Raw genomic sequence first — 20,475 nt, 5'->3', positions numbered from 1 at the left:
AATCAAAGCACACAGTGTTTATTAGAAAACACCTCTGGCTATTTGCATACTATACCCTTTCTTGATACATAAGAGGATTTCTAAATGAACATGGAAGTAAATGAAGCCAAGTATTAAGCATTTTAGGCATCCAGAATTAAAAAGCTTTCTGAATGCTTACTGTTGACTTACCAATGTTCTTGAGCCCAGACTAGAGATTCTCAATGACTCTAATTCTTCTGTCATCTTGGAAGCTAAAGCCTGAAGATATCCACGTGCGTCCTTCTCATCACTTACCCTAGAGTGCAATTACAAAGCAGTTACTTAAGCAAGACCTTGTTTAGAAGCTGGAGAAAACATAAAAAAACCTTTGATTCTCAGGCTAATGCACCATGAAACAAGTCATCTTGCTGCCAAATATCAAGAGTATTTGTACTGAATTTAGGGTCACAAGCAGGGATAGAACACAGGGGAAATTGCCAGGCCCAGGATGGAGCCTAGCTGTGCCTCCTTTAGGACTTTCCTCCAGCTGGTTCCCCTACCCCTGGATGCTGCCAGGTGTTGCATGATAGTTTCCGCTCTAGAACTCAACAGGAACCATACTGCGTTTCACTACTAATGCATGGAGCCTGGTCTGCTTGTTCCATGAGCAGCCAGAAGCTGAGTTCTATGGGCCTCCCCCAAGTCCCCTCTCTCAGTGCCCAGAAAAGCATATAAACATGCCCTCAGTGCCCCTTTCCTCCCTACTTCACTAGCTGAAAGATTCTTTTCAAGCCTAAAGGTCACTACAGGCACAAGAAACTCTTCTTTCTGAGAAGCACTGCTCGCTAGGCCCAGGCTCCATCACCACTGACCCGCAGGTGGAGGAAGAATGTGAGCACACCTTTATGAATGTGTGTACGCATGCCTGCCTGTGTTCTTACATTCGTGAAACACTTGCACATAGCCTGTCAAACCAGTAAGGTACTAATAAATAGAAATTGTGTGCGAGAGAGGGGCTGTCTTTCTGACTGCAAGTGTTTGTCTGGGTGAGGGTGGGAACACTAAAAATCAAAGGAGGAAATACAAGAGGCCCTGAGCCTTCTGGGGGCTGCAGGCGATGACACCGGAGACTGAACTACTACAAGGTAGTCTCCTGAACCCTGTAAGTTCTGGCAGCTGCCCTGAGTGATTTAGTCAGAAAATTCTAGAGGAAACCAAGGATCGTGATTTCATTATTTAATAATCATTTTAAATGTTGACCTGAACTGACACTGAAATAATCTTCTTGTGCATTTAATATTCTATGGCAGTAATTTGCTGCAAAATGAAAAAATGCTACTACTTAATCCACTGGCAAACAAAAGACAAAACAGATCATCAATAACTACACATCCCTGTATAGTATTCCACTAATCTTCAAAATCCACAGAAGACTTGGTTATGTTAAAAAGGACCTATCTGTATTTCAAAAGCTGAAGATTGCTATCTGGAAAAGTACATACCACTGAATAATTTCTGCAATCTGAGCTTCCCAATGAGCAACCGATTCCTTCTTTGCTGCGAGGTCTTGGAGCTCATCTTCTAGCTGCCTGTTTTGTGCTGTTAATTTATCCACAAAGGAACAAAGCTGAAATGAAAAAAGTCATCAGTTGTTTTCATCTGCCATTTATGTCACTTTCAAACTCATTATGCATGTGGAATACACACAAACAAGACCACTCGAGGATATTAAAAAGCTCTGCCAAATCAATGTAACCTTTGGAAAACATTTTTCTCAGGCTCTATGAGGTGGACTTCCAGGTCTAGTAGTACTCAGGTTCACATGCCACTTCAAACAAAGGAAATGAGAACTGGAGAAATGAATAGAAAAACCGATGAGTGTCAAAGACACTGTGCAATCCGAGCTTGGGGGTAGTTATCAGCCTCTTTTATACCCTTGGAATACTTCATGGGGGAAGGAAGGGGTGAAAATTCCACTGCTCAACATCAGGAGGCACCAATCCCACAAGTGTGAGTGGCCTCTGCATACTACAAGAAGAAAGTGATTTGCCCAGGTCCGTGGCATACATGTGTGATAGTCGGAATTACTCCTATCCATACTAATGAAAAAATCCCATTTTTAAAGCATGTTTATGATTTCTTCTGTGGTCAGTGAGTTTTATAGAAAACTATCACAATATCAGAGTGACACAAAAGGTAACAAGATTTAAGTGAAGAACAGAACACTAGTTTTCAAGAAGAGTAATTGTACTTTGTTCCAAAACAATGGCTATACAAATTACCTTTTCATTTTCTGTTGTTAACTTTTTGTTATCTTCAAAGAACATGGTTCTTTCCCGTTCATATTTCTCTTTTATTGTTCCTACAGTTTCCTCCATCTCGTTGTGCCTGAAGAAAAAATAGAGAAAACTTACAACTTTACAGACCACTGGGGGTGGCTGGGATTTTCAAAAGGCGCTAGGGGAGTTAGGTGCCCAAAATCCCACTACAGTAGAGAAGGAGGGTAAGGAGGGGGGGGGGGTTTCTCCAGCAAAGTGGTTTCATACAGACCCTTACCGCTCTCGTTTTGCCTTTTCCAATTTATCTTTTAGCATCATGATCTCTTTCTGCAGTGCTAGCTGATGGCTTTCTGAATCATGCACCTCCTTTTTTATATTTTTTACTTCCAAGACATGGGATGCCTCTCGCCTGACTAACTCTTCTTCATAGAATAAGATTTTCTTCTCTAGCTCGGACTTCATTTTGGAAAGCTCCTGCTGATGTTCTAACGTGGCACCTGCTGCACGGCCTCCTTGCTTTAGCTGCAGAAGAGAGTGAAAATTATCAGGAAAAAAGACGACCGAAGATTTTTCTAGTGTTGCTTAAAAAGTTAGGATTTAACGTGGACAGGCAAAAACCAAGAGATTCACATCAATAACAAGAGGCTATGTCAGGTTTCTACGAAAGCCTGATTCAGTTAAAGACATGAAGTGCCACAAACGTACACGCTTAGATAAGTGAAGTTATTGGAGGCTTGGTCTTGTATCAGTAGTGAAAAGGGCATCTGTTTCCCCATATCCTGCGTTTTTTTAAATAATGGTACCTTTAGTGCTTCCAGTTCATTTTCCAGCTGCTTGGAGAAAATCTCACTGTGCTCACGAAGCTTGCGTTCCTTTGATGCTTCTGCGGTGGCATCCTCAAGTTGAGCTTCCAGCTGTGAAAAGAAAATCTTAAATTATGTCAAAGCAGACACAGTTGTAGCTACCCTGCTCCTTTCCTCTCCTCCAGGCTGCTTTTAGGTCCTTGGAAACAGCAGGATTCCTTCTTTACCTCCGTCCTTATAACTCTTGCAGCCCACACTGTGACCACTATCTTTCTAGACAAGTCTTTCAGGCAAGATTCATTCCCTTTGTAGTGCAAACACCACCACTCTGTCAGCCAGTGGGGTTATTGTTGGGTAATTTAAAAAAAAAAAAAAAAAAAGACAGTTACCTTTTCCGTAGGTGTGTGTGCTCGCCACGTGCACCAGTGCCAGAAGTTTTTCCCTCAACAGTATCCAGAGGCTCTGGCACCCTCGAGTGACGCCCGCATGGCACAGTATAAAGGGTGCCACTGGTGCCCCCCACTCTCAGTCCCTTCTTGCCGGAAGCTCAGATGAGGGGAGGAGGGTTGGGGAATGGACATGAGCAACACATCTGGAAAAACACCAGTTACAGAAAAGGTAACTGTCTTTTCTTCTTCAAGTGCTTGCTCATGTGCATTCCATATTAGGTGACTCTAAAGCAGTACCCCTGGAGGTGGCTAGGAGTTCACAGATGTGTTGATTGCAACACAGCTCTTTCAAATCCAGCATCATCGCTGGCCTGCTGAGTGATGGCATAATGAGCTGTGAACGTGTAGACAGAGGACCACGTTGCGGCTCTACGGATGTACTGGATAGGAATGTGTGCCAGGAAGGCTGCTGAAGATGTCTGAGCTCTCGTCGAGTGGGCTCTGACAATCGGCAGCAGTGGAACTCCTGCCAGGTTGTAACAAGTCTTTATGCATGAGGTGATCTGACTGGAAATCCTCTGTGAGGACACCGGAAGGCCCTTCATCCTATCCGCTGTTGTGATGAAGAGTTGAGTCGATTTACGGAAAGGCTTGGTACATTCTAAATAAAAAGCCATGGCCCTTCGGACGTCCAGCATATGAAGGCACCTCTCTTTACTGGTCTTGTGCAGTTTGGGAAAGAACACTGGGAAGATGATGTCCTGGTTCATATGGAAGGTGGAGACCGCATGGGGCCACAGCTGAACCGTGTCTTTGTAGAAGACCATGTACAGCAGTTCGGTGATCAAGGCTTTAATTTCAGAGACCTGTCTCGCTGACGTCACCGCCACTAGGAACGTGACCTTCCATGACAGATGGGAAAAGGAGCAAGAACCCAGCAGCTCAAAGGGCGGATCGGTGAGCCTAGAGAGAACCAAGTTAAGATACCACTGCGAGACAGGAGCCCACACATGTGGGAAGATTCTCTCGAGCCCTCATGCCATAGAAAAAACACTGTCTGTCCTTGGATCGGTGGATGAAAAGCTGAGATGGCTGTGAGATGCACTCTAATGGAAGAATGTGCCAGGCCCTGGCTCCTCAAATGGAGAAGGTAGTCCAGGACAGCCTGTATGGAAGAACACAAGGGAGAGATGCCACGTTTGGACGCTCAGTGGGAAAACCTCGTCCACTTTGCCAGGTAAGTCAGTCTGGTTGAAGGCTTCCTACTCCCCAGAAGGACCTGTTGGATTCCTTCTGAACACGTCCTTTCCTCCAGGTTGAGCCACACTGCATCCACCCCAAGAGGTGGAGGAACTCGAGGTTGGGATGTAGGAGCCAACCATGGTCCTATGACAGCAGGTCTGGGAGGTTGGGCAGGGGCCCGGGAGGGGCCACTGACAAGTTCATGAGTGTGCCGAACCAATGCTGGCGAGGCCACGCCAGGGCGATCGCAACAACCTGCACTTTGTCTCTTGATCTTTGCCAGGACCCTGCTGATGAGTGGAATCGGAGGGAACACGTACATCAGTCTCCCTGACCATAAACAGGAGGAAGGCATCGGAGAGGGAGCCCTTACTCAGGCCTTGCTGAAAACAAAACTGGTGGCATTTCCTGTTTAGCCTGATGGTGAACAGGTCCACTTAGGGAGTTCCCCACCTTTGGAAGATCAGGCAGGCTAGAGAGGAGAAGTCCCAGCTGAGCTGGTCCGCCAGCATATCCTTGACACTGGGATGGTGACAAGCTTCCAGGTGGATTTCGTGGCTGATGCAGAAGTCTCACAGACAGAGTGTCTATTGACAGAGAGCCAATGAGCACGCTCCTCCTTGCCTATTGATGCAGAACATTGAGGCTGTGTTGGCCATCAGGACTCGTACCACCTTGATCGACAGGAAGACTCTGCATGGCAGCTGGACTGCTCAGAGCTCTCTCACATTTATGTGCAACCTTGCCTCCTCCGGGGACCAGATCCCCTGTCTCTGGAGGTTGCTGAGATGCGCACCCCAGCCAAGGTCCAAGGCGTCCGACACCAACTCAATGGAGTGAGGCGGGTTGTCGAACAGAACCCCCTCCAGGACTGCCCCGCAGTCGATCCACCATCGCAGTGAGGTAAGTATCGCCTGGGGAATGGTAATGATCTTTTCCAGGGGGTCTTGGGACTGGGAATAGACCGTCCCCAGCCATTGTTGCAGGGGCCGCATCCAGAGCCTGGCAACTGCCATGTGACCCAGCAGGCACAGACAGACCCTGGCTGTAGTCAAAGGGAATGTGGAGACTTCTGTGATGAGATTTGCCATCGTGTGGAAGCTTTCCAGTAGCAGGAACGCTCTGGTGCAGGCATAGTCGAGGACCACTCTGATGAACTCTATCCTCTGCACCGGCACTAACGCTAACTTTTTGTCGTTCACCAGAGAGCGGTACGTGGCTTGAAGCACCGTGACATCCCTTTGGACTTGAGAACTGGAGCTGCCCCTGATGAGCCAGTCGTCGAGGTATGGCTAGATCTGGATACCCGGGCGCCTGAGGTAAGCCGCTACCACTGACATGCACTTGGTAAACACACTCAGTGCTGTCACCAGGCCGAACAGGAGGACCACAAACTGGCAGTGGTGGGGCCCCACTATAAATCAGAGGAAGCATCTGTGTCCTTGAAAGATTGCTATGTAGAAGTATGTGTCCTTCAAGTTGAGGATGGCATACCAGTCTCGCGGATCCAGGGAGGGGATAATAGAAGCCAGGGAAACCAGGCAGAACTTTAACCATGCGGAACTTTAACTTTAACATCTTACAGATCTAGGATGGGCTGTAGACTGCCTTTGGCCATTGAAATTAAAAAGTACCAGGAATAGAACCCCTTGTTCCTGTACTCAAGAGGAACTTCCTCCACCGCTCCCAGTTGCAGCCACCCCTTTACCTCCTGTGCGAGGAGACTCTTGTGAGAGGGGTCCCTGAAAAGAGATGGGGAAGGGAGGTAGAAAGGAACTGGAGGGTATAACCCTGCTCCACCATCCTGAGGACCCATCAGTCTGAGGTTATAGCGGTGCAAGCAGCGAGGAAAAGGAAAAGGCGGTTAGAGAACACTGGGACAGATGGATCTGGGGAACAGTCTGGTAGGTCGCCCTCAGGCACACCCTCAAAATGATTGTTTGGCCCCTTGCTTAGCACAGGTTGAGCCCAACTGGGCAGAGGGTGAAGGCAGGTGGCTCGGATGGCACTTGTAGCCCTTGGCTCATTTGTGGGGGCTGGTCCTGCTGAGGCTGGCTTCCCAAGCTCTGAGGCTGCTGCGGTTTGAACCGCTTACGCACTGGGGTTGGGATGTAAAGACCCAGGGTTTTCAGGCCTTTTTGGCTTCTGGACTGGATCTGTGGAGGGGGACCAGAGCTGTGGCAGGCACACACATACCTAATATGGAATGGCCATGACTAAGCACTCGAAGAACCCATGTTAAAGTCAAATATAAATCAAGAACATACAACATCTGTATGGGAAAATCATTAATGATAACAGGAGGAGTGAGATATGTAAGTCACGATGGCAATGACAATGGCACAGGATAAGCCCCTAAAGTTTATAGTTCAGCTGCATCTTAAAACACATAACATCCAAATCAGCTTCCCTTAAAATGTTCACCTTTTATGCCAGTTAATTTAAATTTGGTAAATTTTTATACCAAGTACTTGACTATTCTGTCTCAAAATTGTATAGTATAAAGTGATTATGTTATTTCCATGAATTATTTCTCTCTTATGAAGATATGGTCACTTTGAAATGACAATAGAAGTGGGTCTTGAAGAGGGATTAGGAGAGGGCAATGACTTTACAGCCTAGTTAAGGAAGAGCACTTGATGTGTAAAGGTGGCATGGAAGAGACTTTTTGGAGGGCAGATAAATGGGCAATTAACCACGGCAAAGGTGGTGGAGAGAAATAAGTTACAGGCATAGATAAGTCTATTACAGGAGCGGGTGGGTGAGGTTCTGTGGCCTGCAATGTGCAGATCGTCAGACTAGATGATTGTGATGGTCTCTTCTGGCCTTAAAGTCTGTGAGTCTATAAGCAGATGGGGCAGAGTTGTAAGTAGCCTAAATTGGAGGATAAAGCTTTAATTTGAAGGGCGCTAACAGACATTTTAAATCATTTTAATAGACACATTCAAAATCATGGTGACTATTTTAGCTGCTGCACTTTGAATGGACTTGAGGGTAAGGAAACCAGAGTGGAGGAGTTTTGCAAGCCCCTATACAGGACATTATGAGGGCCTGGATGGAAATGTTGTAAAGGAAAAAACAGCAACGTTTGGACACAGCCGAGATGTCTGGGGAAAGACTAAGGGTGAGGTCAAAGAGGGTAACAATGCCCTTCGATTTACCACCACCCAATCTTTTGTTCACTACTGAAATGTCTACTCCAATGCCCAACTGGCCCACGATGCTCCAGCCTTCATCACTCAACCTTTTACATTTTCAAACAAGCACCCCTGTGCTTGGGAGGAGCTGCCCTCTCTGTTTGGAAGGAGCTCCCAGTGAACATCCACAAAGCTATCTCATTATCCTTCCTTGAAATCCCTCCTTAAAACTCCTTTGTCATGATGCTACAAAAAAACAGAGGCACTGATATTGTCCATCATATTGACCAGCACTGCTCCATTGTTCCTTGTACTTTCTTTTGTGTCTGTATTTACCTGTTGTCTCTTGTCTTGAGACTGTAAGCTCTTTGTTCTGTGTTTGTACAGCACCCAGCATAACAGGATTCTGCTCCACAATTAGTGTTCCCAGGCCATATGGTAATACTAATAATAAAATGATGGTGGTTGTGTAGTGAACTTAATGAACTAATTGATTTTTTTTTTTAGCTACATTTGTTACAAACACCTACTAAAATAGCTAATTGAAAATGATGAGGAAACTATGACTTCCAATTTGCTTACTTCCTGAATTTGAGAGCACTTTGCTTAGTCTGTTCTACTGTTTCCCCTCTTTCATACAGCCACGGAAAAGAAAAATTTTAAAGAGGAAATCGGCAGGGGTACTCTGAATAAACTGCTTTGACCTTTCGAATTGACTAGATTTCAAGCTGACTGCATCTCTTGACATTTTTAAGGAGAAGATGAGCATATAGCAAGAATATATTTTCACTGCAGTACAAACAAAACACTAAACTATCTCCTTCACAAACAACTAAATATTTAAGATGTACTCTATAAATGAAATAAAATGAGCTAGGGATGTCAGGCCAAGTTACAGACCCAATATAAATTATGGTTACAATGAATTTTTTACTTTTATTAAGTATGACTTAAGTGAAGTGTAAGCAGCAGCTGAAACATGTTAGCCTTAAATATTTTGCCAAGATACCTCTTTTCTGGCTCTCTCAGATTTACGAATTTCCTGTCTCATAGAATCAATTTTCTGCAAAATCACTTCCATCTCTTCCTCTTTGTCACGAAGCTGTCGGGAGAACTTCTGTTTCTGAGAGCGCAAGTCTACCATTCTCTCATTCAGCTCTGAAAACTCCTGCATAGCTAGCTTTCTTTGCTGATGGGCATCCTTCAGTTCTTTGGACTGTGCCTTTAATCTTTCTGAAACTTCCACAAGTTGCTGGTAAAATTAAAAAAAAGAACATTAAAAATCCACATCTCCTCTCCAAGGAAAAAGCACACTAAATAAGACAAACAGCCTTTACTTTAAAGTTAACCATTATATGTACTTTTCTAATTTACAAAAATCCTGTCTCATGCAGCGTTTAAATATTGTGCTGCTTCTAATTTGGCATTCCTCTTTGTGTAGCTTTGTTATTCCACATGTCTCTCGTGATTTGTACACACAAATTAGTCACTTCCTTTCACACAACTGCTGATATTCCATCTCCATAATAGTCTCTGGCTGAAGAGAAGGCACAAAATGTACCACCAGCCCAAGGCAGTTATCTTAGTGCCATGTGCTTGATAATAGCACAACATTTAAAAAAAAAAACCAAAAAATTCCAGTATACACAATGCCATTGGATCAAAAGTCAAACCCACAAACTATGGGTGTAAGCACTACAAGCTCAGCAAAATTTGTGAAATTCTTCAAGAAAATGTTATGCAAGATTCCACAGACAAAATTATGAAGAATATTCAATACTCTGGTGGAGAGCACTGTAAAAACCACACTTTCTTGTGGGAAGAACCTAATCTAGACATGACAAGCTTACAATACAAAACAGTGTATACTCCTTAATACTTGGCAATGAACATACATGAGAAAAGATAAAACTGGACACCAGCAGTTAGGAAAAAACACATATGTAACTTGACGAGTTCCAGCTTCAAGTTTTTGCCATGATTACTGAAATTAAGATATTCAATGACCCGCAAAAGAGAGGTGTTCAAGTCAAGAGGAGCAGAACTGACTAACGCTCTACTCACATCCTTTGGTGTATATGCTCTAGTAGTGGTTCAGAGACACGGAGGAAGAAAATTTAAAAGAACTGCCTCCTATGGTGCAAAAAGTTTCTTCCAAAATAGAAACTTCAGGCATTCTGGCCAGTGGGTTGCTTTTACTGAACTGAAATGCCAACTGAAAAATATGGCGACTCAAACTTTCCAAACCCAATGCCTAGGGCCCTACCAAATTCACGGCCATGAAAAACACGTCATGGATCGTGAAATCTTGTCTCCCACCATGAAATCTGTTTTTTTGTGTGCTCTTACACTATATTACACAGATTTCATGAGGGAGAACAGCGTTTCTCAAATTCGGGGTCCTGACCAAAAAGGGAGTTGCGGGGGGGAGGTCACAAGGTTATTTTTTGGGGGGGGAGGGATAGCTCAGTGGTTTGAGCATTGGCCTGCTAAACCTAGGGTTGTGAGTTCAATCCTTGAGGAAGCCACTTAGGGATCTGGGGCAAAAATTGGTCCTGCTAGTGAAGGCAGGGGGCTGGACTAGATGACCTTTCAAGGTCCCTTCCAGCTCTAGGAGATTAATTAATAATTGGAGATATACCAATTATTATTATTAAAAAGGTATTGCCAACCTTACTTCTGCGCTGCCTTCAGATCTGGGCTTCCGGACAGCAGCCACCACTCTCCAGCTGCCCAGCTCTGAAGGCAGCGCTGCCGCCAGCAGCAGTCCAGAAGTAATGGCAGCAGTACCGCAACTCCTCCCCCCCCCCCCCCCCACACAATTCCTTTTGGGGTCAGGACCCCTGCAATTACAATACTGTGAAATTTCAGATTTACATAGCTGAAATCATGAAATTTACAATTTTTAAAATCCTATGATTGTGAAATTGACCAGAATGGACCGTAGGGCCCTACCAATGCCCAACACTAGCCATCTGAAAGCATATCAATGAAAATACAGAGTAACACTTGAAAAACGCATCATGTATAATTAGTTACCTTGAAATAATTAAACTACTGTGGTGAAATAATAATAGAGTTTTAGTGCAACATTGTAAGATAACATACTCTTCTATATTTTAAAAAGAACAGCATGAAAGGGTTGAATTACACGCTGTATATAATATATGTAGTACTGCACACTAAAGCAGGACAACAATCTTCAAAAAAAATCCTTTGGATGCTATAGCCGTGGCATATTGTTCTTTTATCAAAAAAAGGAAAATTTTTATTTACTGCAAACAGTGGTAGTGGGCTCAGTGAGGAATAGTTATCCAGCTAAACATACTGAATTAAATATTTGCATAAAATACTTTTCAGTAAGCCTGGAATTTATTATTAGCCATAGATTTACAATTTGAAAACTTCTATTGATATTCCAACATCTTGAGAATAAAGGAAGAGACGAAATGATTCTACTTTAAAAAAAATTGCTTTCTAACAGTTAGAAAACTAACCTCCACACTCCTGGATACATCAAGTCTTTATAAATTATACTTGGATTGGCCAAGGCAAATTAGGTTGTTTTCCCTGACTATCTAGCTTTTCAACTTTCCACTATTTCATGAGAGGTATCATGAACATACTAAAAAAAGGAAGAACAGACGAATGCCTTAAATACTAATGAGAAAGCACTTTTTTTAAACTACTTGAATACCTACCAACATGCAATGTAGAATGCATACGTCTCCTTGGACAGCTATGCCTCATCTTGCCACCCTATTACTCATTAAATGAATGGGTGGACTAATATGCTGATATAGCAAACAAAATGGAAAAGCATTAAGGGAATACTCAGGTTGGACAAATCCTCCTTGAGCTACCTGATGTGAGCATTAAGGATATGCACTTTGGACCATTACCTTATGAAGGTCCTCCTTCTCTTGCCTTATTGTTCTGTACTGCTTTTCAAGTCCTTTTATCCTGTGTGTGGAGTCTTCATTTTCTTGGTGATGCTGTCGTTCTATCCTATTTAAATCTGTACAGAAATTCAAACTAAGTATACTTGGCTCCCAGATTTACACCAATAGCATAAGCAGCAATGTTACATGAACCACTAACTTTTGCTAGGAACTCGTTAGAGTTTAAATATTTCTTCTGCTCCATCTCCCCACTCAGGAGAGCCTTCTAGCCAACCTCTGTGTACTGAGGATTCACTCTCTTTTTTACTTTTACTCTTCTGTCTCTACCAAGAGCCCTGGTGTCATGGAGACAGACATTTCTCCAGATTAAAAAGTTTGAACAGTGGTTTTTGGGGGGGGTCAATTAATGCTAACCTGCAAAATACAGGAATGGGTTTTTAGGCATGGCACTGTACTCAAATTAGGATAGATTTTCGGATGGCTAAATCTAGAGAAAGACTGTTAAGGAAATGACCATTGATACTGAAGTAATAAATGTTGTAGGAAGGAAGATTAGTCATGGCCAAGGACTTCCCCATGAATGAGTGTGGGGCAAAGCCAATGAGTCAAGATGACATTAGAAATTGGAGGCCAGGAAGTTGCATGCTACATCAACATGGATGTTCACATCTTCAGCGAGGAGGATGCCTGAAGAGGAAAAAATTTGATATGAGCTAAGAAATCTGGAAGGAAGGCAGAAAGTAGGTTTTTATGAAGTGGAAGATGACAGACTGAGGGCTGTGGAAATTTGAGAGTGATTGCTCAAACAAACCTATATCTCTGCTTTTCCTTTCTTTATAGTAATAGTAACTGAGTCTCTCTCTTCAGTAAAGCTTCATTAAGATTAAAAGTCTGAACGTTTAGCTAGCACTAATTGAAAAGTAGCTCTCATTCCCTTTTTTAAGAGTGTTCTAAAACTGATCTCATGTGTTTTGGGAGATGTTTACATGGATGAACAAAATAGGGTGGTCAAACAACATAGTTTCAAATAATTGATTAGGATCCAACAGTTGTCTCTCTCTCAGGTAAGACTTGAGTAGTTGCCTTTTTCAACTTGTCAGTCTTAGAGACTGCCAGATGAAGATGTATTGAGAGGGCTTCAAAACAACCATAACATTTCTTTTTAATGCTTCCCTTAAATATACCTAAGTTCAGAAAAATGCCCCTTTTTTTCTGAGAAAAAAGCAAGATTAAAAATACAAGAAAGATCACATTCAGAACATATTAAACTGAACCTATCTAACCAATTTCTTCTACTCTTGGCTCTCAGTGGAATGTGTGCAATCGGGCTCAAGACAGACGTTGATGGAAAAGATAAGAGTTTATTTGTAAATACTGAAATGCTGCTTAATATAAGTATTCCAGTAAGTATCATTCATCAATAACTTTATTTGTACTGAATTAAATTTAAATTGATAAAGCCAAACATTATTGCTACTGAGATATTAATAGTATAATTAAGTTATTACTTGAAGCATGCCAGACAGAATATCTGCCAGTCATGCCAGACACTTACCTGCTATTTTGTTGTTTAAATGTTCAATTTCTTCAGTTAGCTTCTTGATTTCATCATGAGCTGGATCCGGCACAGGAGATTCTTAAGTTGAAGAAGAAAAAATGTCAGTCAAACTAAGAGCATTCTGCTGCTTTTCATCATCTGAATTGCAAATCCCAGTAAATGTACACAACTAACTTTGCAGTTTTCTGTACAAATCCAGTTTTTCTTCCTCCAGTTTTCGTATTCTCTTTTCATAAGCTTCTATTTGCAAGCTGATCTCCATATCTCCGGTTACAGCACCGGACTGCATTACACTCCTTAAAGAGCCTCTATCAGAAAATAAGCTGCAACCAAAACATGAGTTAGAAAATACATCACTGAATATCTTACAACAATATTTACAACAAAAAGCAGATAAACAATAGTATCATTCTTTATACAAAGATGAATTCATCCTATCCTATTTTACATTTGCGTTCCAACACTCCCCTGAACTGGAGCAGGCTCTCTTCCTGATATATCCACAATTCAGAGCTCTAAGTACATAGCACATTCTTCAGCGTAGCACAAAATCTTTGTCAGAATTGAGGTCAACTCCATTCTTCAAAATGTTCCAGTTTCATGCTGGAATTCAACAACAGTTACACCTAAATTTCTGAGTACAACACTTAATGTAGTGTTACTGTATAGTGTTACTGAGATTTTGCAATTTCTCTCATGCTTTTCTATTCCATGCAGAAAAACAGTGCCTTCACCATTGGCGAAGATGGAAGGCAGTCTCCTGATGCAGTCAGGATCTTCCTACGCCATTTTGATAGTTTTTAATTCTGCTTCCATACTATCCTTGGTTTATCTTGTCACCTCTTGTTCTAGGCATTCAAGTCCAATGCTTGTTTTATGATGTTATTCAGGTCATTCTATATGTACTAGCCATCTCCATTTTCATTCTGTAATTTCCTGTCCTATCGGCTTCTGTATCCTCCTCCTCCATAGTTCATTTGTGATTTTTTCCCCCCTGGCCATCTGATATTGAGATTTTGTCTAAGTCAGCTGTTTATGAAAACTCTGGAGGATAGGAAGGTCTTCAGTCTCCAAGTTTCATATAGTAAGACTAGCTTTACAATGACTTTAAATATTCAAAGTTTAGTTTGGAGGGCAAGATTCTATTTCTCCAGATCAGCTTCAAAGTTACAAAGGTATGTTATCTGGCTTTTGCTATTCTAGCTTTAATGTCTTGGTCTGTTCCACCCGTAGTACTTACAATGCTGCCAAGACACGTGACATATCAGACCTCTTCTATGTCTATACCAGACAGTGTTATTGGCGTTTCTTGTGTGTTCAGTCCCATAGTTTTAGTTTTCTCAACGTTTATTTTCAACCCTACTAATTCTGCATATGCCTGGAGATCATTTGTTTTGGCTTGTATATCTCTATGCATATGGGATAGTGAGTTGATGTTATCTGCAAAGTCAAGGTCCTCATAACTTGTGAGTGAAAGACTACTATACATCTCTTGTTTGCTCTGTGATCTCTCATTACTCAGTAATGATGCTCATAGTGACCAGGAATGGCTTAGTCACCTCACTATTATGCATTATTTGGCATGTCATACTTCCACAGAAATTTCTGAGGGATTCTATAGTGGTGCAACAACTTCCATTAAACTGTTTTATCTACTCTATCAAAGGCTGTTTGGAAATCTAAAAAAATCATATAAAGTGGTGACTGCCATTTGATCATCAGACCTGTTGACTGAATGACATGTAGGATTACTATTTGATCTATACATGATTTCTCTTGTCTGTTCTTTTTGTAACCTGGAACTACCACTTTTATTATAGACAAATATAGAAAGTAAACGTGTTACTTGGGATAGACATCAATCAAATACTCCTATTTTTACAATGAGACCTTTTTTCTTTGGCAGCGTCTCCATATGACTCTCTTCCCACTCAACTGGTACTTTTCTAAGAGGCCTACCAAAACGTCTAGGGTGTTCAAGTCTGCCTTAAGAACCTCGATGAATGTTATCCGGACCCGGTGTCTTTCCACTTTTTAACTGACTGACTGCCCTTTCTACTTTTACCTCTGGTGATAGGAGAAGATCTGGATGTCAACCTATGACCTTTCTCTATATGTGGAGGATTGGCCACTGTTTCACCATTCAGAAGTTGACTGCCTCCCTATATTTAATTGTTCTGATTTTTTTTTTGTTATGTTTTGTTTTGTTAAGTTGCCCTCATTGTCTCTCATTGATTGGTATTTGTTTTTCTGACAACCATCTAATGAGCTGTACTGTGTCTTCATGTCATTTTGTGCTGCAACAGTCTGTGCATCTATTTTGTCTATGAAGTCTTGTTTGTCTTTCCTAGCATTCTTTCTGGCCTCATTGTTCTTTACAATATATTACTCCTGGAGTCACTCTGTCTGTGTTCTTGCTTGATTTAATTTCAGTTCAACTGTGTGGGTCTCTTCTATTTTCTGCTAGGTATTCACAGAAACCATTAGTTGTGATGTTTCTGGCTGACTCCCAGCACTTCACAAGTTTTAGTGACATTTTCCTTTACTCATTTCCATTTACCTTCTAGTATTCCATTATCTCAATCTTCAAGCACCTGGTACCTATTTGCTAGCACAGTTCTGAACTCTTGTTTTGTTGTTATCTGTTTTAGCTTGGTGATGTTGTAACATAGGCATCTCTGCTGTTCAGGTGTCTCTTTTTTTTTTAATTCTCAATATTGCTACCATTAGGGCATGGTCTGTTCCCACATCTGCCCCATTCCTGCTACAAACATCTTCTAAAGTTCATTTGTATTGCATTGTAATGTGATCCATTTAGTTCCTTGTTCTGTGACCTCGTGACCGCCATTTTATCTTATGAACAGTACAGTGAGGGACGATAGTTCCTCCAATAACCAGGTTGTTCATGCCAAAGAAATCAGCAAACATTTCACCATTTTAATTCATTTCACTGAGGCCCTGTTTCCCTATAACTACTTCCCTTCCAGTGTGGTTGCTCCCAGATTAGCATTAATAGCTCGTTAATAGGAGGGCATATCTTTTCGGGACCTCATCTATTAAGTTGTGTAAATGCTCATAGAAGTTTTCTTTTTTCCTTTGGCTAGCTTGATTTGTTGGAATATAACATTCAATAACGGACACTTTCTGGAACTTTGATGTAAACTGTACTGTTATAATCCTTTCTGAAACTCGTGCCCATTCTATCAGACCCAGGCCATCTCGGTGTACATCACTGGCACTCGGCAGCCCAGAATAGAGTAGGATGATTAACTGAAAGTTATTTGTCCTGATGTTACCCATCTCATTTTTCTTAGGCTTAGTATATCTAATTTATATCTGTACATTTCTTTTGTTACTTGGACCATTTTACCAGGCTCTTATATTAGCAGTCCATTCCATGTACCAATTTTGGTGAGGGATTTAGAAGAAAATTTATCAGTGGAGTACTTTCCTTTGGGGTTGGCCACTTTGCGTCATCATCTCTCTTCTAGGTCTATTTGAACTGAATTGAGTTGGACTGACTTTGCTGAACAGACCAGTAAGTATAGGTTTTCATAACGACTTTTTTTTTTTTTTAAATAGAAGATGATCATTGGTTCACTCCCAACCTTTTACCAGGAGGGCTTGTGAACTGCCTTTAGTTAGGTTCTTTCTCCAGGTTACGCAATAAATATTCTCATTTGACTTGGGTGTGGAGTGAAGAATAAAATTTTGAAAAAGCACCCCAGGCACACACCTAGGAGCCTGATTCCAATTTGCTTTAAATGGGACTGAGTGTAAGTGACTGAAATGCTTTTGAAAATCTTGGCTCATCATATTCTTAGAATGAGGAAACTCTCAAACAGTCATTGCTAAAGGGTAAACAATCCGAATGCTTAGTACTGCACAGCCACACTTTCCTAAGTTGGTACTAGGAAAGATGGCCTATTGATAACCGCGCACCAAATACCTACATAAGGACAATCAAAATAGATGTTGGCAGGATTTGGATACTTTCTGCACATCAAAAATTGCTACTTTGATTCCACTAATAAAAATCAGGTGCACTGCAATTTTGATAGTTACAGCTTCTCTTTGAAATTAGACAATTTTTAAAAGAACTATCACAAGCCAAACACAACCCTGAAAAATGTTTTCTAGGTCTAGCTGAAAACTAATGTGGATTTTACCAAACAAAATTTAATCCACCGTCTCAAATGTAGGGGAAGTTACATCCCAAAGAGGAACTTTTAAAAGAGAACTTCAATAGTGATTATATCAACTGTAACTACTTCATGTGATGGTACAGTAAAAAATCCAAAATACCAATGTTTCTTTTGGTCCCCCAGAAAGAAATGTTTATATTCTGTTGCTCCCAGAGTTATTGCTGCAGCAGGTAAAAACTATTCCAACATCTATAACCACAGCAACCATACAAATACGACAAAATGAAAGCGCTTCAAGCACTGTAAGCTCTATTTCAAATACATGAAGAAAGATTAAGTATAAATAAAAGCACCTTTAATTCTTGTACAGTCAAAGCAAAAATGTTCATATACAGTAAAAATATTTTATCTACATTCTTCGGTGTGCTTGTGAAGGTAAACCACCTAGGATTAGCCCTATTTGAGCAATACGTGTAACAAGTAACTGTTTCTTTTGCCTACCTGTCAGTTGTATATGTAAACCCAACAAAAGGTAAATGTAATCCAGAAAAGCCAGTATGAGAACCTGGTGGCACGATTTCCTGCATAAAAAGAACATGAGTGAAAACCAAACAATGTTTAAAAAGCTTAAGTGCTTTTTTGTGCCTTAGTGCTCAGGAGGTCAGACTAGATGATCATAATGGTTTCTCCTAGCCTTAGAATCTGTGAGTGTGGTACCAGAAACGAACTTTTCTTAAAATGTATCAGCGCACAATATGTAGTTATTCGTTGAGTACAACCATCTCCCACTGTTCAAAAATCCCTTATCTCAAACATGGTCATTCACAATGCATAATATACATTGAAAACCCTCTTCGTATCCACACTCCATTTAGAGGACAATTCTGTATGACAAATCCAAAATGCAATACAGGCGAGTCTCATCTTACGTGGGGGTTCCGTTCCGTGGTTAGTGTGCTGTTATGCTTTAGACATTTTTATTAGAACAAAGTAGAAACAAGTTGCTCACTTCTGAACTAGTAGTTTTTACCGTTACTATACATACAGAAAGGCCATAATTTAATGTTTAAATGAAAGACTCACAGGATTCCTCAATACATCATCATCTACATCAAAGTTTGATGTGTCAGAAGGACTGCTAACATCTGGAATATAAGGTGCTTCTAGGTTTCGAATATTATCCCAATTAAGTCCTTTAAAAAATGCATGTGACTTGAAATCCTCTATTCCATTCTGTCCTAGTCGACGTTCCCTACTACAGATAAGTCGCTGAATAAGGTCTTTTGCTTCTTCAGATACATCTGTCACATGGGATGGAAACTGAAATCGTTCCTAGAAAAACAAAAACAAACCTCATTTGAGAATTTTATACTGGAAAATTCCTGTGAAAAGGAAAAATACAATTTTTACAAGCTGTTTTGGTAAAGAAGTTAAGTTCTAGACTACAGAAATGACACTGGAAACTAATGGTTATAGCTACTATTTTCAAGTCTATTATAAGCAATAGAAGTTTTCAGCATGATGAACCACAGAATCGAAGAAATGTAGGACTGGAAGGGACCTCAAGACCATCAAATCCAGTCTCCTGCACTGAGGCAGGACCAAGTATACCTAGCACATGCCCACCAGGTATTTGTCTAACCTGTTCTTAAAACCCCCCAATGATGGGGATTCCACAACCTCTCTTGGAAACCTATTCCAGTGCTTAACTATCCTTATACACCTCTACCTCGATATAATGCGACCCGATATAACACGAATTTGGATATAACGCGGTAAAGCAGTGCTCCGGGGGGGCGGGGCTGCGCACTCCAGTGGATCAAAGCAAGTTCAATATAACGCAGTTTCACCTATAACGCGGTAAGATTTTTTGGCTCCCGAGGACAGCGTTATATTGAGGTAGAGGTGTAGTTATAAAGTTTCTCCTGTCTAACCTAAATCTCCCTTGCTGTAGATTAAGACAATTACTTCTTGTCCTACTTTCAGCGGACATGGAGAACAATCAATTACTGTGCTCTTTATAACAGCCCTTAACATATTTGAAGACCTATCAGGTCCCTCCTCAGTCTTTTCTCAAGACTAAACATGCTCAGTTTTTTTAACCTTTCCTCACAGGTCAGACTTGCTAAACCTTTTATCATTTTTGTTGCTCTACTCTGACAATTTGTCCACATATTTCTTAAAGTGTGGTGTCCAAAACTGAACATAGTACAAGCACTGGGCCCTCCCCAGTAGAGTGGCACAATTACTTCCTGTGTCTTATATATGATACACTTGTTCATACAGGCAGGAATAATATTAGCCTTTTTTGCAACTGCATTACATTGTTGGCTTATACTCAATTTGTGATCTGCTATAACTCCCCAGATCCTTTTCAGCAGTACAATCACCTACCCAGTTATTCCCCATTTTGTACTTGTCCATTTGTACTTATTTGTATTGTGTATTATTTATTGAAAAAAACCAATCCTATTTTCAGATCAGATTCATTCATAAAAATAATGTAATGGTAGGCTGTGTCAACCAGTAGTGCACATGTAAGGGAAAAAAAATCTGATTTCAGTATTTTTGGCATCTGTACTAACAGCATGTGTCTCTATGTAATAATTTGCATTATAAATTATTTATGACAGCATATTTTAATCTGTCAAATATAAAGTTAGTCAACTTAAAAATTACACCTAAAATGTACCTACTATTTACAAATTCACATTTGAAATTACTATAAATAAAAGATGTGAAAATGTTTTTCTATTTGTAGTTTATTTACTTTATATATTTGACACTCTCTATGAACAAAAACAACGAGGAGTACTTGTGGCACCTTAGAGACTAACAAATGTATTTGGGCATACGCTTTTGTCGGCTAAAACCCACTTTTAGCCCACAAAAGCTTATGCCCAAATACATTTGTTAGTCTCTTAGGTGCCACAAGTACACCTCATTGATTTTGCTGATACAGACTATCACTCTGAAACCTGTCTATGAACAGTAAGGTTTCACTGTTTACCCTGTCCAGTCTGTTAGTTTCCCCTTCAGTTTCTGTGGGTAACAACGAA

General features: G+C 41.0%; 1 protein-coding gene across 3 annotated transcripts in view; it reads right to left on the bottom strand.

Moving 5' to 3' along the window:
- CDC42BPB (CDC42 binding protein kinase beta) overlaps window positions 1–20,475 on the bottom strand; it is a 121,302-nt gene that overhangs the window by 32,724 nt on the left and 68,103 nt on the right. For all 3 annotated transcript variants that reach the window (XM_045013795.1, XM_045013796.1, XM_045013794.1), the window contains exons 8-18: window positions 18,500–18,748; window positions 17,918–17,997; window positions 13,446–13,594; window positions 13,269–13,349; window positions 11,714–11,829; window positions 8,821–9,063; window positions 3,044–3,154; window positions 2,518–2,762; window positions 2,244–2,349; window positions 1,464–1,588; window positions 172–277 (exon numbers count right to left, since the gene is read on the bottom strand). In XM_045013795.1, coding sequence (XP_044869730.1) covers window positions 172–277; window positions 1,464–1,588; window positions 2,244–2,349; window positions 2,518–2,762; window positions 3,044–3,154; window positions 8,821–9,063; window positions 11,714–11,829; window positions 13,269–13,349; window positions 13,446–13,594; window positions 17,918–17,997; window positions 18,500–18,748 — 1,611 coding nt within the window. The remainder of the gene's footprint in view (window positions 1–171; window positions 278–1,463; window positions 1,589–2,243; window positions 2,350–2,517; window positions 2,763–3,043; window positions 3,155–8,820; window positions 9,064–11,713; window positions 11,830–13,268; window positions 13,350–13,445; window positions 13,595–17,917; window positions 17,998–18,499; window positions 18,749–20,475) is intronic.

Source organism: Mauremys mutica, chromosome 4, assembly GCF_020497125.1.
Source record: "Mauremys mutica isolate MM-2020 ecotype Southern chromosome 4, ASM2049712v1, whole genome shotgun sequence".
Classification (NCBI taxonomy): Eukaryota; Metazoa; Chordata; order Testudines; family Geoemydidae; genus Mauremys; species Mauremys mutica.
This window is presented reverse-complemented; position numbering and strand designations above follow the sequence as displayed.